This window comes from Rutilus rutilus (genome assembly GCF_951802725.1).
Source record: "Rutilus rutilus genome assembly, chromosome: 14".
Classification (NCBI taxonomy): Eukaryota; Metazoa; Chordata; class Actinopteri; order Cypriniformes; family Leuciscidae; genus Rutilus; species Rutilus rutilus.
In genome coordinates, this window is record NC_140219.1 from 2,395,001 (window position 1) to 2,411,856 (window position 16,856).

General features: G+C 35.8%; 1 protein-coding gene across 1 annotated transcript in view; it reads left to right on the plus strand.

The window, feature by feature from the left end:
* Nucleotides 1-16,856, plus strand: part of pigg (phosphatidylinositol glycan anchor biosynthesis class G (EMM blood group)) — a 142,686-nt gene that overhangs the window by 17,914 nt on the left and 107,916 nt on the right. Inside the window, exons 3-4 of the mRNA XM_084430111.1 lie at nucleotides 1,447-1,656; nucleotides 4,052-4,240. Coding sequence (XP_084286237.1) covers nucleotides 1,447-1,656; nucleotides 4,052-4,240 — 399 coding nt within the window. The remainder of the gene's footprint in view (nucleotides 1-1,446; nucleotides 1,657-4,051; nucleotides 4,241-16,856) is intronic.

Sequence of the window (16,856 nt, forward strand, 5' to 3'; positions counted from 1 at the left end):
TTTTGCCCCTTTTATTCCTAAAATAAAATAGTGTAATAGAGCTGTTTGTGGATGTGAAAGGTCTGCAAAGTTATTGTGTCCCAAAAGAAAGAAGTGATTCTGAACTGAAACGAGTCGTCAGTAATTCCAGTCTCACTTCCTATGTAGGTTTGTAACTAATTAGCATAATGCCAGCCTGTGGTTTTGATTGGCTGAACAGCGTCTCTTAGCTCCGCCCTCAAACACTGTAGTGTATCTGAGACTGGAAGAGTTTGGTTCGTGTTGTTCGTGTGGAGAAGACGCTGATACGGTAAAACCCACGCCATCGTTACTGTTCGCATCACTGAGATCAAGAGCTGAGATTCAGATATGATAATGAGCGTTTGCTTTCTGACCAATCACAGCAGAGCAGCTCTCAGAGAGGCGGGGCTTAGAGAGACTGAAGTGTTTCAGACACTGAGAGTAAAGAGCTGACGCTGCAGTGGAGATTATGAGGACATTAAAGTGTTTTTGATCTTGGATGAATGTAAACCTGTTGTAGGAGACTCTAAAATAACATTAGGAGCCTTTAAAATAGCGTAATGTGGCAGTTTAAATTACTTTAAACATAACAGTAGTTGACGTGAAAACTGATTGTCGAAGATTGCAGTGCTGAGAATACAGTGTGCACTTGGATTGATATAAATTGCATTCAGATTCAAATAAGTTTTTTCATGGCCATTTTCCACCTTGTCACTGAGAATTTTATTTAAACCGATTGTTTCTGCTACTGTACCTTTAAGACTGAGCAATGAGCTCATGGGTGTGATGTCAGAAGTTTTGACTGCTCTCTTCATAGTACTCTAAAATCATTTAGGGCCCTTCTTTAAGGCCTGTTTGGACAGTAAAGCTGTGTTTTGGTTTCTTAAAGAGGCCCTTTTACAGAGTCTTGATGTTGTTTCAGGCTCTACTAGAACAGGTTTTCCTGCTTGAATGTTGATTATTTTCCTCATATTCTCCATTGTTGCGGCTCCTCTCTTCCCAGTCTGTCAGTAACGCTCTGTTTAGTTCCTGTCTCTATGAAGCCCCTCCTTCTGAAAAGCACAATGTGCTCTGATTGGTCAGCTGGATCAGTGTGCTGTGATTGGTCGAGCGCTTCGAGTGTGTTTGGGAAATGTCCCGCCCCTTCCCATAACCGCCAGTTTAACACACTACTAACTAACTCAACCAGGCCCCGCCCCTTTATTCTGCGCATGAATTATTATAATGAGGAATATTGTGACGTGTTCGTTCCCGGAAGAAACTCAAGACTACAATGGAGGCGTTTCAGGAGTTCAGAAACACTGACACTGATATAGAGAAGAACTGTGTGACTTTGCAGAGATTTTTCATGATCTAACAGCAACATTACACACTGAAGAAAGATGAAGATGTGAAGAAAGTAGAAAAGCTCCTCTTTAAACAGCGATGTTTGTGTTCTCTCGTCAGGCTCTGACCACCGGCAGCATCCCGGGCTTCATAGACGTGGTGATGAACCTGAACTCTCCGGCTCTGCTGGAGGATAACCTCATCTGGCAGGCCAAGAGCGCCGGCAAACGCATCATCTTCTACGGCGACGACACGTGGGTTCGGCTCTTTCCCAAACACTTCATGGAGCACGACGGCACCACCTCGTTTTTCGTGTCCGACTACACCGAGGTGAGAGAGGAGCTGATATAGAATTATAAAAAAATTTTTTAAATTTTTTTTTTACTTCATTGGAATGGTACGAAACTTGGTAAAGGGTTTGGCACTTACTGTGTGAACACACAAAAAATCATGAACATGATTCGAAAAGGTTAAATGGTCCTGATAAAAACAGTCCCACTTGTGCTCCTCGCGGTCAGAAATGAGCGCATTAGAAATTAATGAGACGAAGTTCCTCTAGTAGAAGCGTTTGGTACTGCAGCTGAACACACTCTCACTGAAAGCTCATTTTTTGACATATTAAGCTCAAATTTTTAACACAATATTTTATATTTCATATAAAAAATTTAAATAGTGTTTTTGCACATTTTTCATAACAATAAACGTAAAATTCTGTAAATTTTTTAAGTTCACTTTTTTACAACTTTTTTTTCACTTCAGCAATAATCTGCCAAGTGTCGTCTTTGGAAATAAATCAAACTTAAAGGGATACTCCACTTTTTTTGGAAATATGCTCATTTTACAACTCCCCCAGAGTTAAACAGATGAGTTTTACCGTTTTAGGATCCATTCAGCCGAACTCCGGGTCTGACGGTACCACTTTTAGCATAGCTTAGCATAGATCATTGATTCAGACGAGTCCAGTAGCATTTCTTTCAAAATGACCAAAGAGTTTCAATATTTTTCCTATTTAAAACTTGACTCTTCTGTAGTTAAACCGTGTACTAAGATCGACGGAAAATGAAAAGTTGCGAGTTTCTAAGCCTATATGGCTAGGAACTACTCTCATTCCGGCGTAATAATCAAGGAACTGTGCGGCCGTAACATGAGTGCAGCAGGCGTAGTAATATGACGCAGCGCCTAAAAATAGTCCCCAGCTCGGTAACTTCTTCCAACGTGACCGGGACTAAGTTTGTCTAACCTATTAGACCTATTTTCAGGCGCTGCGTCATATCACTACGCCTGCTGCACCCATGTTATGAAAATCGCAACTTTTCATTTTCCGTCGGTCTTAGTACACGGTTTAACTACAGAAGAGTCAAGTTTTAAATTGGAAAAATATTGAAACTCTATGGTCATTTTGAAAGAAATGCTACTGGACTCGTCTGAATCAATGATCTGTGCTAAGCTATGCTAAAAGTGGTACCGTCAGACCCGGAGTTCGGCTGAATGGATTCGAAAACGGTAAAACTCATCTGTTTAACTCTGGGGGAGTTGTAAAATTAGCATATTTCCGAAAAAAGTGGAGTATCCCTTTAAATCTGTTGCTCTAAAGCATTCAAGAATTACGAATTATGAGATTACATGTTCAGGTCTATGCTCAAAAAGTGAATAAATGGATTATAAATACAGCGTAAATATAATTTAGTACCATAAAATACCCTAAAAATACAAAATATTAAATAAAAAACATTATCGAACTAAAATATAGTACATAAATTTAATTGAAATAAAAAAAATAAGTTTTGGTCATTTTTGACACGCGAAGAGCACCAGATGGTTAACGAATTTTTGCTGGCAAATAGAATTGTTTCAGTGTAGGGAATTTCACAATGACATTTTTTCAAGGGGTCATGATTCCTCAACCTTACAAGCTTATGTTTGTTTTTGACCGAGTCTTAAGCCCTATTCGGACGGGACTAGTTTAACATGTAGAGGAGGGGTAAAGTAATAATTACCAGATCTTCTCAGTGATTTTAGTCCCGTCTGAATGTGCATCTCAGTGATCATGTCGGACAATGTCAGTAAAGATTACGCCGACTTTTACCTTCAGTAAAAAGGTCCGTAAAAATGACCTCAGGTGACACTAATCCCGTGCGAAAATGTAAATATGTACGTAAATATTCCGTCATTTCCTGTTTAAAAGTAGTTTTCCACGGTTTTTCAAGTATGGAGACGCTTGATAAAGCATCAGTTGCGTTCTAGACGCTGGAACGAGTCTGTGGCAAACTCAAGTGTTTCACACACACCATTCAGATCAGAAAGAAGATCGACAGCACTTGTTAGAGGCACGAAACATCTTTTAGCGTTAGGTATGAGTCTATTACCAACACAACCCAATCTGAAGTGAATTAATACATCGTTCGACCGGACATAACCGCTATATATATATATATATATATATATATATAAATATAGGTTATATGTGTTTGCGCACGTGATATCAGGAAGCAGCGTAACACACACATGACGACAGGAGTGACGGCGATGCGCAAATCGAGTTACTCTCCCACTTCTGCTAGTTTACTGAGATCTCTTATCCCGTGCTAATTGGCCATTAATATTACAGACGTCCTGTGGTAAAATTACATTACTCCATCTACCCTTGTAAAGTTAATCCCGTCCGAATAGGGCTTTAAAGTCTTATTTCTTTTCAGATTTTAATCTCTCGGTCTCGTTCCCTCAGGTGGACAATAACGTGACCCGTCACCTGGACGGCACGCTGAAGCGGGACGACTGGGATATTCTGATCCTACATTACCTGGGTCTGGATCACATCGGGCACATCAGCGGACCCCACAGCTCCCTGATAGGACCCAAACTCACGGAGATGGACGACATCATCAAGAAGATTCACTCCTCGCTCATATCAAAGGTGAGTTTCAGCTTCTCTTCAACATCTCTGATCCGACCGAAAGAAGCGGCGACTTCATGATGATCTATTCTGTGCATGTTTGTGTTTCTCTAAACCTCCTTTTCTTAAAGGGATAGTTCACCCAAAAATGAATATTAGCCCATGATTTACTCACACTGAAGTCATTCTAGGTGTATGTGACATTCTTCTTTCAGACGAATACAATCAGAGTTCAAGCTTTATAATGGCAGTGAATGGGTTTTTGTTTTTGGAAGTTCATCAAAGTGCATCTATTCATGATTAAAGTGCTCCACAGGCTCTGCGGGGGTTAATAAAGGCCTTCTGAAGTGAAGTGATGCGTTTGTGTAACAAAAATATCCATATTTTAAACTTTATCGACTAAAGTAACTAGCTTCCGGCAGACGGCCAAAAGTCCGCATGAAAATAAAAGCCAATTCAAAATATTAAAGGGGTGGTTGATAATGATGTCACTTTTCTAACTTTAGTTAGTGTGTAATGTTGCTGTTTGATCATAAACAACATCTGCAAAGTTACGACGCTCAAAGCTCAAAGCAAAGGGAGATATTTGCTTTTAAAGAAATCACTTATTAAGGACTACAACAAACGGCTGGTAGAGACTACACCACATTCCTCCCGGGTTAGTGACATCACCAACCCTAGAATTTACATAAACCCCGCCCCCTGAACACGATTTATAGATTATCAAGACAGAATATGCTAATCAATGACTAGAAGATAACTACACATAAGCTTCATAAATTCATCAACTAACCATTCAGAAATGTCCTGTTGCTTCTACATGTTGTCACTTCTTCTTGAGTCTCTCCATCTTTCTGACTCCGGTTTGATCATAAAAAGCTAAAAGTTTTTGGAATGTTCAGTGCATGTGTGTGTGAGGTAAAAGGACAGGAGCTCTTGAAGCTCCGCCCCCTGTGCCGGGAGCAGCAGCTCATTTGCATTTAAAGGGACAGACACAGAACGATGTGTTTTTGCTCACCCTCAAAAAGTGACAACTTTAACATGCTGTATAAAAATATCTGTGGGGTATTTTGAGCTAAAACTTCACACACACACTCTGGGGACATCAGAGACTTATTTTACATCTTGTGAAAATGGCATTATACCTCCCCTTTAAAATTTACAATAATACTAAAATAACACTGGTTTCAACACTAGCGAACCTCCACAGAAATCTCTCCGTCTATCTGTGCTTGTTTATATTTTTTTAAGCTAAAAAGTTTGGTTAGTTGTTGTTTTTTGGCAGATGATGTGAATCTCAGTGATGTTTCACGCTGGATTTTGCTGTATAAATAGGCCAAACAGTGTTGCGTTCACATTATAGATCTCATAGTTGCCATGGAAACTCTCATATGAGAACTTAAAAACTTTCCAGACACATCAGTCACTCTCATTTCCAGTCATAAACGTTCAATACTCAGGCCTAAAACATCATTGTGTCGACGGTGAATGTAACCTGTAGTTCACGTCAGCGACTCTGCTCTGGGTAATTGCGTAATTGTGTAATTATGCACATTTATCCGTGTGAGATTCGCCCTGGCTGATTTGCAGAATTACGTTTCACTTTAAAGTTTCACTTGGGCTCTACTAGAACATGTTTTCCTGCTTTAATGTTGATTATTTCCTCATATTCTCCATTGTTGCGGCTCCTCTCTTCCCAGTCTGTCAGTAACGCTCTGTTTACTTCCTGTCTCTATGAAGCCCCTCCTTCTGAAAAGCACACTGTGCTCTGATTGGTCGGCTGGAGCAGTGTGTTGTGATTGGTCGAGCACTTTGAGTGTGTTTGTGAAATGTCCCGCCCCTTCCCATAACCGGCAGTTTAACACACTACTAACTAACTCAACCAGGCCCCGCCCCTTTATTCTGCGCATGAATTATTATAATGAGGAATATTGTGACGTGTTCGTTCCCGGAAGAAACTCAAGACTACAATGGAGGCGTTTCAGGAGTTCAGAAACACTGACACTGATATAGAGAAGAACCCAGAGCTTTTTCACGCTCAAACAGCAACATTACACACTAAAGAAAGATGAAATGGACTCATCTTTAATCCGTCACGAGGCCTAAACGCGCCTCTAGATTGGTGACATCTGTATAACCAGCTGCGTCCTACTTTAGCCCTGCTGCCGTTATAATATCTGCATGTGAAATCTGTTCCCTCTGCAGGTGAGAGAGTTTAACTCCCTACAGGACCATAGGAACACATCCAGCGCTCATTAATCATCACACAGATCTCATACAGGTTATGCAGAGCGCTGCCTTAAGTAACAATGAATTTTAGAACATGATAAAACGGTGCGTCAGTAACATCCACTGCAACCTTCAGGAAATCTCACGTTTACCTTGATCTTTTGGGATGAAAGAGCTCAATGTACTATGAGAACAGAAAAAGAGCATTTATAGGGAGTTATAAGTACAGTCAAACCAAAAATTAGTGAGACCCTAGATATAATTTGTGACATTTATGTGAGTGAGGAGAGCAAAATAAAGTAAACTGTGACATATTATACCCAAAAATTCTTCAGTGACTACCGGTCAAATTTACAAATATTTGAGAGCAAATATTATTCAGACACTTTGAGCTGATCATGTTTAGCTTCACTGTTTTGTCTTTAATTGCTAATGCTCTTTTTACACACAGACTGAACACAATGAAGCATTGCTTGGTGATTGGTTGAGCTAAACTGGTATTATCTAATTGTGTAGTTTAACAGATATTCATATTTAACAGATATTCAACATAATTCATTTGTGAGACAGTCTAATAATGGACATAATATTAATATTATAGTATTATATAATTATATTATATTATAGTATAGTATAATATAATATTATGGACAATAATAAAATGGACAAAACCAGTGAAATATCAACTGATTCTATAACTCTGAGTTTTTGTCATATTTTATTACTATTCCATCCATCCATCCATCCATCCATCCATCCATCCATCCATTTATCCATTTATCCATTTATCCATCCATTTATCCATTTATCCATCCATCCATCCATCCATCCATCCATCCATACATACATACATTTGTCCATCCATCCTTCCATCCATACATACATCCATTTATCCATCCATCCATTTATCCATCCATCCATTTATCCATCCATCCATCCATTTATCCATCCATCCATTTATCCATTTATCCATCCATCCATCCATTTATCCATTTATCCATCCATCCATTTATCCATCCATCCATCCATCCATCCATCCATACATACATACATTTATCCATCCATCCATCCATCCATTTATCCATCCATCCATCCATTTATCCATCCATCCATTTATCCATCCATCCATTTATCCATTTATCCATCCATCCATCCATCCATCCATCCATCCATCCATCCATCCATCCATCCATCCATCCATCCATCCATCCATCCATCCATCCATCCATCCATCCATCCATCCATCCATCCATCCATCCATCCATCCATCCATCCATCCATCCATCCATCCATCCATCCATCCATCCATCCATCCATCCATCCATCCATCCATCCATCCATCCATCCATCCATCCATCCATCCATCCATCCATCCATCCATCCATCGTTATGGAATTTATACGTGAAAAAGAAATGAAAATTAAAAACAATCAGCAATTAGAATATATGAAGAGACTCATGTAGTGTTATCGATTTTATGTCGTGTCCATTTCTCTGATAGGTGTCCTCATATTGATCTGAGAGTTGCTTTACACCTGTGGATGGTGGACGTTGTTTGTCATGTTTCTGACTGCGACTCCTGCTTTCTCTCGCCCCACGGACGGCTTTAATTGGGCGTTGTGGGCTGCCGTGCACATTTTCAAGGTTTCGTTGGAAACGTTCAGTGGTGACTTTGAATAATGTTGTCTTGCTGATCTTGGAAGCTCAAATACAGCGTGAAATGATGTCTGGGAATACAGTTTCCTGCTCTCAGGGTTTCTCGCCTTAAAACCGGAGTTTCTGTACCCTAGTTGAATAGGAGATTGATCCTCCCTCATATCTGTGTGAATCGAGCTCCGGGTGGGATTGTGTGCATGTGACGGAGGGAAGAGAAGGAGAGTTAGCTAGAGCGAGAGGAAATGAACAGATGAATTTGATATTATGTTTTTATGCCTTGCAAAGTTACGTAATTGGGCTTCTGTGATGTATTGAACATTTCTTGTTCAATATTTTTCACCATGGTGAAGCCATTTAACATAATTTGGACATAATTTGCAAAAATAATAATAGGGATAAGAGTAACAAATGCACTAACAAATGTATGGCTCACTGTTAGTTAATGTTAGTTTATGGGAGCTTATTGTAAAGTGTTACCATATTATCTGTAATTATTGTAGAGATTATTATATATATATATATATATATATATATATATATATATATATATATATATATATATATATATATATATATATATATATATATATATATATATATATATATATATATATATATATATTTATTTGTATTTTTATTATTATTTATATTTTTGTGTGTGGACCCAGTAAAAATATTGGCATATCTGAACTACGGGTCCTCTTGAAAAATCGTACCATTAGCCCTTTAATAATATTATTAATAATAATATTTTATAATCTTTATGGTCAGTAATGATACTGTTTTTTGAGCCCTGTTTTTTGTATATTTTTAGTTTTCATGTCAATCATAATTTTAGCGGTTTTGTTATGTGCTTTTGTCATTTGATTAATTTAGCTTCATTTTTATTTAAGTTTTAGTTTTTTATTTATTTCCAGGTAATAATTTAAGTGCTTTAACTTTTAAATAAGAATTATTTCAGTTTATTGCCAGGCCAACATTTATCATTTCGTTTACTTTAAGTTTTTTTTTTTTTCAAATAATATTAAATATTTTATTTTATTTTATTTCAGCTTCATTTCAATTAACAGAGATGTTTTAAAAAGTTTTAGTTCATGATAATAACCCTGACCTTTACACGAAACATTTCAGGTTGTGCACAAGACTCGTTCAGTGATGGATTCATAAGTCTGAATCACGTCCATAACTCACACGTTCATGTCTTTTTTCATTGTCTGTTCATTTTGGACCCTGCTGACACACATTGTGTTCTTTTACTCATTCCTCTCTTTCTGTCTTGCCTTCGCTCTCATTACCTGTGAAACACATTGTGCAGGTCCTCGTCCCCTGAGATCAGCGGGTCATTCTTCTCCTCTTCCCTTCTTTAACCAGCACACTTTCTTTCGATCTGCTCATTTTTCATCCATGTAGAAGCAGAGGAACAGGCCGTCAGGAGCAGTGGCCTCGACACGATTAATCGTTCAAAGATCAAGATCTCGATTCAAACACCCACGCGATCTCATTCCTAAATGACGACGATTCACTCGTGTCTATTAAACCTTTGACAAAATCAAGAGACAACAAGTGACTGTTAAATATTCTTTGAATCACTGAATCATTCATTCAAGAGATTTGTTTAAAAACATTGATTCATCTGTTAATGAAACAAGCGAAGTCTTTATGAGTGAGTCATTGAATCATTCATTCAAGAGATTTGTTCAGAAACGCAGATTCATCTGGTAATGAAACAAGCGAAGTCTTTATGAGTGAGTCATTGAATCATTCATTCAAGAGATTTGTTCAGAAACGCAGATTCATCTGGTAATGAAACAAGCGAAGTCTTTATGAGTGAGTCATTGAATCATTCATTCAAGAGATTTGTTCAGAAACGCAGATTCATCTGGTAATGAAACAAGCGAAGTCTTTATGAGTGAGTCATTGAATAATTCATTCAAGAGATTTGTTCAAAAACACTGATTCACACAGTGTTTATAAGTGAGTCATTGAATCATTCATTCAAGAGATTTGTTCAAAAACACTGATTCATCCAGCAATAATATAGCAAAGTCTTTATAAGTGAGTCATTGAATCATTCATTCAAGAGATTTGTTTAAAAACACTGATTCATCCAGCAATAATATAGCAGTCTTTATAAGTGAGTCACTGAATCATTCATTCAAGAGATTTGTTCAAAAACACTGATTCATCCAGCAATAATATTTCAAAGTCTTTATGAGTGAGTCACTGAATCATTCATTCAAGAGATTTGTTCAAAAACACTGATTCATCCAGCAATAATATAGCGAAGTCTTTATAAGTGAGTCATTGAATCATTCATTTAAGAGATTTGTTCAAAAACACTGATTCATCCAGCAATAATATAGCAAAGTCTTTATAAGTGAGTCACTGAATCATTCATTCAAGAGATTTGTTCAAAAACACTGATTCATCCAGCAATAATATAGCGAAGTCTTTATAAGTGAGTCACTGAATCATTCATTCAAGAGATTTGTTCAAAAACACTGATTCATCCAGCAATAATATTTCAAAGTCTTTATGAGTGAGTCACTGAATCATTCATTCAAGAGATTTGTTCAAAAACACTGATTCATCCAGCAATAATATAGCAGTCTTTATAAGTGAGTCATTGAATCATTCATTTAAGAGATTTGTTCAAAAACACTGATTCATCCAGCAATAATATAGCAAAGTCTTTATAAGTGAGTCACTGAATCATTCATTCAAGAGATTTGTTTAAAAACACTGATTCATCCAGCAATAATATAGCAGTCTTTATAAGTGAGTCACTGAATCATTCATTCAAGAGATTTGTTCAAAAACACTGATTCATCCAGCAATAATATTTCAAAGTCTTTATGAGTGAGTCACTGAATCATTCATTCAAGAGATTTGTTCAAAAACACTGCTTCATCCAGCAATAATATAGCGAAGTCTTTATAAGTGAGTCATTGAATCATTCATTTAAGAGATTTGTTCAAAAACACTGATTCATCCAGCAATAATATAGCAAAGTCTTTATAAGTGAGTCACTGAATCATTCATTCAAGAGATTTGTTTAAAAACACTGATTCATCCAGCAATAATATAGCACAGTCTTTATAAGTGAGTCATTGAATCATTCATTCAAGAGATTTGTTCAAAAACACTGATTTATCCAGCAATAATATAGCAAAGTCTTTATAAGTGAGTCATTGAATCATTCATTTAAGAGATTTGTTCAAAAACACTGATTCATCCAGCAATAATATAGCACAGTCTTTATAAGTGAGTCATTGAATCATTCATTCAAGAGATTTGTTCAAAAACACTGATTTATCCAGCAATAATATAGCGAAGTCTTTATAAGTGAGTCATTGAATCATTCATTTAAGAGATTTGTTCAAAAACACTGATTCATCCAGCAATAATATAGCAAAGTCTTTATAAGTGAGTCACTGAATCATTCATTCAAGAGATTTGTTCAAAAACACTGATTCATCCAGCAATAATATAGCGAAGTCTTTATAAGTGAGTCACTGAATCATTCATTCAAGAGATTTGTTCAAAAACACTGATTCATCCAGCAATAATATTTCAAAGTCTTTATGAGTGAGTCACTGAATCATTCATTCAAGAGATTTGTTCAAAAACACTGATTCATCCAGCAATAATATAGCAGTCTTTATAAGTGAGTCATTGAATCATTCATTTAAGAGATTTGTTCAAAAACACTGATTCATCCAGCAATAATATAGCAGTCTTTATAAGTGAGTCACTGAATCATTCATTCAAGAGATTTGTTCAAAAACACTGATTCATCCAGCAATAATATTTCAAAGTCTTTGAGTGAGTCACTGAATCATTCATTCAAGAGATTTGTTCAAAAACACTGATTCATCCAGCAATAATATAGCGAAGTCTTTATAAGTGAGTCATTGAATCATTCATTTAAGAGATTTGTTCAAAAACACTGATTCATCCAGCAATAATATAGCAAAGTCTTTATAAGTGAGTCACTGAATCATTCATTCAAGAGATTTGTTTAAAAACACTGATTCATCCAGCAATAATATAGCACAGTCTTTATAAGTGAGTCATTGAATCATTCATTCAAGAGATTTGTTCAAAAACACTGATTTATCCAGCAATAATATAGCAAAGTCTTTATAAGTGAGTCATTGAATCATTCATTTAAGAGATTTGTTCAAAAACACTGATTCATCCAGCAATAATATAGCACAGTCTTTATAAGTGAGTCATTGAATCATTCATTCAAGAGATTTGTTCAAAAACACTGATTTATCCAGCAATAATATAGCGAAGTCTTTATAAGTGAGTCATTGAATCATTCATTTAAGAGATTTGTTCAAAAACACTGATTCATCCAGCAATAATATAGCAAAGTCTTTATAAGTGAGTCACTGAATCATTCATTCAAGAGATTTGTTCAAAAACACTGATTCATCCAGCAATAATATAGCGAAGTCTTTATAAGTGAGTCACTGAATCATTCATTCAAGAGATTTGTTCAAAAACACTGATTCATCCAGCAATAATATTTCAAAGTCTTTATGAGTGAGTCACTGAATCATTCATTCAAGAGATTTGTTCAAAAACACTGATTCATCCAGCAATAATATAGCAGTCTTTATAAGTGAGTCATTGAATCATTCATTTAAGAGATTTGTTCAAAAACACTGATTCATCCAGCAATAATATAGCAGTCTTTATAAGTGAGTCACTGAATCATTCATTCAAGAGATTTGTTCAAAAACACTGATTCATCCAGCAATAATATTTCAAAGTCTTTATGAGTGAGTCACTGAATCATTCATTCAAGAGATTTGTTCAAAAACACTGATTCATCCAGCAATAATATAGCAAAGTCTTTATAAGTGAGTCATTGAATCATTCATTCAAGAGATTTGTTCAAAAACACTGATTCATCCAGCAATAATATTTCAAAGTCTTTATGAGTGAGTCACTGAATCATTCATTCAAGAGATTTGTTCAAAAACACTGATTCATCCAGCAATAATATAGCACAGTCTTTATAAGTGAGTCATTGAATCATTCATTCAAGAGATTTGTTCAAAAACACTGATTTATCCAGCAATAATATAGCAAAGTCTTTATAAGTGAGTCATTGAATCAGTCATTCAAGAGATTTGTTCAAAAACACTGATTTATCCAGCAATAATATAGCAAAGTCTTTATAAGTGAGTCATTGAATCATTCATTTAAGAGATTTGTTCAAAAACACTGATTCATCCAGCAATAATATAGCACAGTCTTTATAAGTGAGTCATTGAATCATTCATTCAAGAGATTTGTTCAAAAACACTGATTTATCCAGCAATAATATAGCGAAGTCTTTATAAGTGAGTCATTGAATCATTCATTTAAGAGATTTGTTCAAAAACACTGATTCATCCAGCAATAATATAGCAAAGTCTTTATAAGTGAGTCACTGAATCATTCATTCAAGAGATTTGTTCAAAAACACTGATTCATCCAGCAATAATATAGCGAAGTCTTTATAAGTGAGTCACTGAATCATTCATTCAAGAGATTTGTTCAAAAACACTGATTCATCCAGCAATAATATTTCAAAGTCTTTATGAGTGAGTCACTGAATCATTCATTCAAGAGATTTGTTCAAAAACACTGATTCATCCAGCAATAATATAGCAGTCTTTATAAGTGAGTCATTGAATCATTCATTTAAGAGATTTGTTCAAAAACACTGATTCATCCAGCAATAATATAGCAGTCTTTATAAGTGAGTCACTGAATCATTCATTCAAGAGATTTGTTCAAAAACACTGATTCATCCAGCAATAATATTTCAAAGTCTTTATGAGTGAGTCACTGAATCATTCATTCAAGAGATTTGTTCAAAAACACTGATTCATCCAGCAATAATATAGCAAAGTCTTTATAAGTGAGTCATTGAATCATTCATTCAAGAGATTTGTTCAAAAACACTGATTCATCCAGCAATAATATTTCAAAGTCTTTATGAGTGAGTCACTGAATCATTCATTCAAGAGATTTGTTCAAAAACACTGATTCATCCAGCAATAATATAGCACAGTCTTTATAAGTGAGTCATTGAATCATTCATTCAAGAGATTTGTTCAAAAACACTGATTTATCCAGCAATAATATAGCAAAGTCTTTATAAGTGAGTCATTGAATCAGTCATTCAAGAGATTTGTTCAAAAACGCAGATGAGTGAGTCATTAAATCATTCATTCAGATTTAAAAAAAATAAAAAATAATTCAAAGTGATCAAATATTTTTAAATAGACTGCAGCAATTATCAATTTGTCAGAACCTTTAGTAAATCACATGTAATTTTGTTTAGATGTCTATTCGGATTCGTGTGAGAATCGTGATCTCAATTTTAAACACACACACACAAAAAATGTGATTCTCAGTTTCTCCAGAATCGTTCAGCTCTAGTTTTTAGTGTATAAAACGCATCTATGGTACATCATGCAAACACCGTTTCTGCTCACTGTATCAGCTCTATAGATACTGCTGCCTTACTGTTATCATTGTTTAAGAATGGCAAAGGATCATGGGAAAATGGCCCGTCAGCATTAGTGCAGCCTTCAGATCCTCCACTAATAGGTAAAGCTAATTTTAAATAAAAAGCTCCACTAATTTTCACAGTTTATGTGTTTCAGGCCTGCAGAGTCTCAGTAATGCTGGCCCAAACGACCTTTCCTGCAATTACTGTACAATGAATATGGATTGAAGCCTGTGAGGTTCATAAATGATTATGCCCATTTCTGTTTCACTCATCAACTTGTGAACCGAAGCGGATGTCAAGATGTCCAGCGATTTATTTCGGTCTGTCACTCACACAAAACTATGTGAATTTAGATTTTTATGATTTTTATGATGCTTTCATGGCTCTTTATTGTCATTTTGCCTTCGTATCAATTCATTAAAATTGAATTGAGAGTTTGTGCAGTTCTTCACAAATGTATCTTTTTGTATTACAAAAAAATGAATGTTTATGGCTTTAGAAGGACATGGTAGGAAAAAATTAATTTCAGTTTAACTTTTAATTTGAACGGTCGCCTTTTGATCAGCATTCACAGATTAATTTCAAGGTTTCTTGTAAAACTACTATACTCTGTCGTTCAAAGTTTTGGAGCCAGAGAGACTTTTATGTTTTTGAAAAAAGTCTCTTCTGCTCACCGAGGCTGCTTTTAATTTAATTAAAAATACAGTAAAAAATGTGAAATGTTATAATTCAAAACTGCAGTTTTCTATGTGAATTTCGTGATCAAAGCTGAATTTTCAGCATCATTACTCCAGTCTTCAGTGTCACATGATCCTTCAGAAATCACTCTAATATGATGACCCTGGATCACGTCACCAGTCACGAGCCGCACGGGTATATCTGTGGCAATAGCCAACAACACATTGTACGGGTCAAAATTATAGATTTTTCTTTTATGCCAAAAATCATGAGGATATTAAGTAAAGATCATGTTCCATTAAGATATTTTGTAAATTTCCTACCGTAAATATATAACACATGTATTTGTGTGAGTGAATGCAGCACAATCGCCAACATAAATGAACAACTTTAAAGGAGATTTTCTCAATGTTTCGATTCTTTTTCACCCTCAGATTCCAGATTTTCAATAGTTGTGTCTCGACCAAATATTTATGGAAGTAAAATAATGCCAAATGTTTTTGAAACAAAAAAAGCCTGTTGAATTGCACTACTTGAAAAAATACCCATTGCATTTTAATGCATTGTATTTTCAGGGCTTGCGTTTTTATGGGCTGAAATTCAACATGGTTGAATATTTAAGCTGTGAAAATTTCAGTTCAAAACATTTCAAACACATTTTCATTATTAAAGATTAAATAATCCATATTCACCTTTCATATTTCACTTCCAAAATATCGTCAACAACACCCGCTTTTGCACCCCCTGCTGGTGCGATAGACTAACAGCAGATGGAGAGCATGCTCGGTAATCGACTGCTTTTCCTGCAGTTCCTGGATGTCGGTGTTGAATTTACTGTCGAATTTGAACTAAGCGAAATAAAAGGGTCCGAAAATTGCCTGTTGAATTATAGGTTGTATTTTTAAACAGTTTGAATATTTTGGAAGTGAAATTATGAAAGGTGAATATGGATTATTTAATTTTTAATAATGAAATTGTTTTGAATTTAAATATTCACAGCTTAAATATTTAACCATGCTGAATTTCAGCCCATTAAAATGCAAGCATGGTTTAATGCAATGCATATTCTAGGCTTTTTAGTTTCAAAAACATTTGGCATTCTTTTACTTCCATAAATATTGTCCTATCCTAACAAACCAGACATCAATCGAAAGCGTATTTATTCAGATTTCAGATGATGTATAAATCTCAATTTCAGAAAACTGCCCCATGTGACTGGTGTTGTGGTTCTTGCTGTGGTGTCTCTAAAAGCCCCTCTACTGTCACTGAAGTATTCAGAGATTTCTCATTAGACACTGAAGGCTTTCACAGCCGTTGAATCGTTCGTCATCTTATTGTTTGACCGTCTGATCCGCAGTGTCGCGGCGCTGAGATGCTTGTGCAGGGGCGTCATGCAAGCCAAAATTCTGGGGGGGCACAATCTGAGACGTTGCAATTGTTTTCTGACGGGTGATATGGATCATGTTAGGAGGGGTCAGGGGGTTTCTCCCCCTGGAAATTTTTTTATTCTGGCTGCTTAACATACCATTTCAATGCAGTTTGGGAGGGACAGAA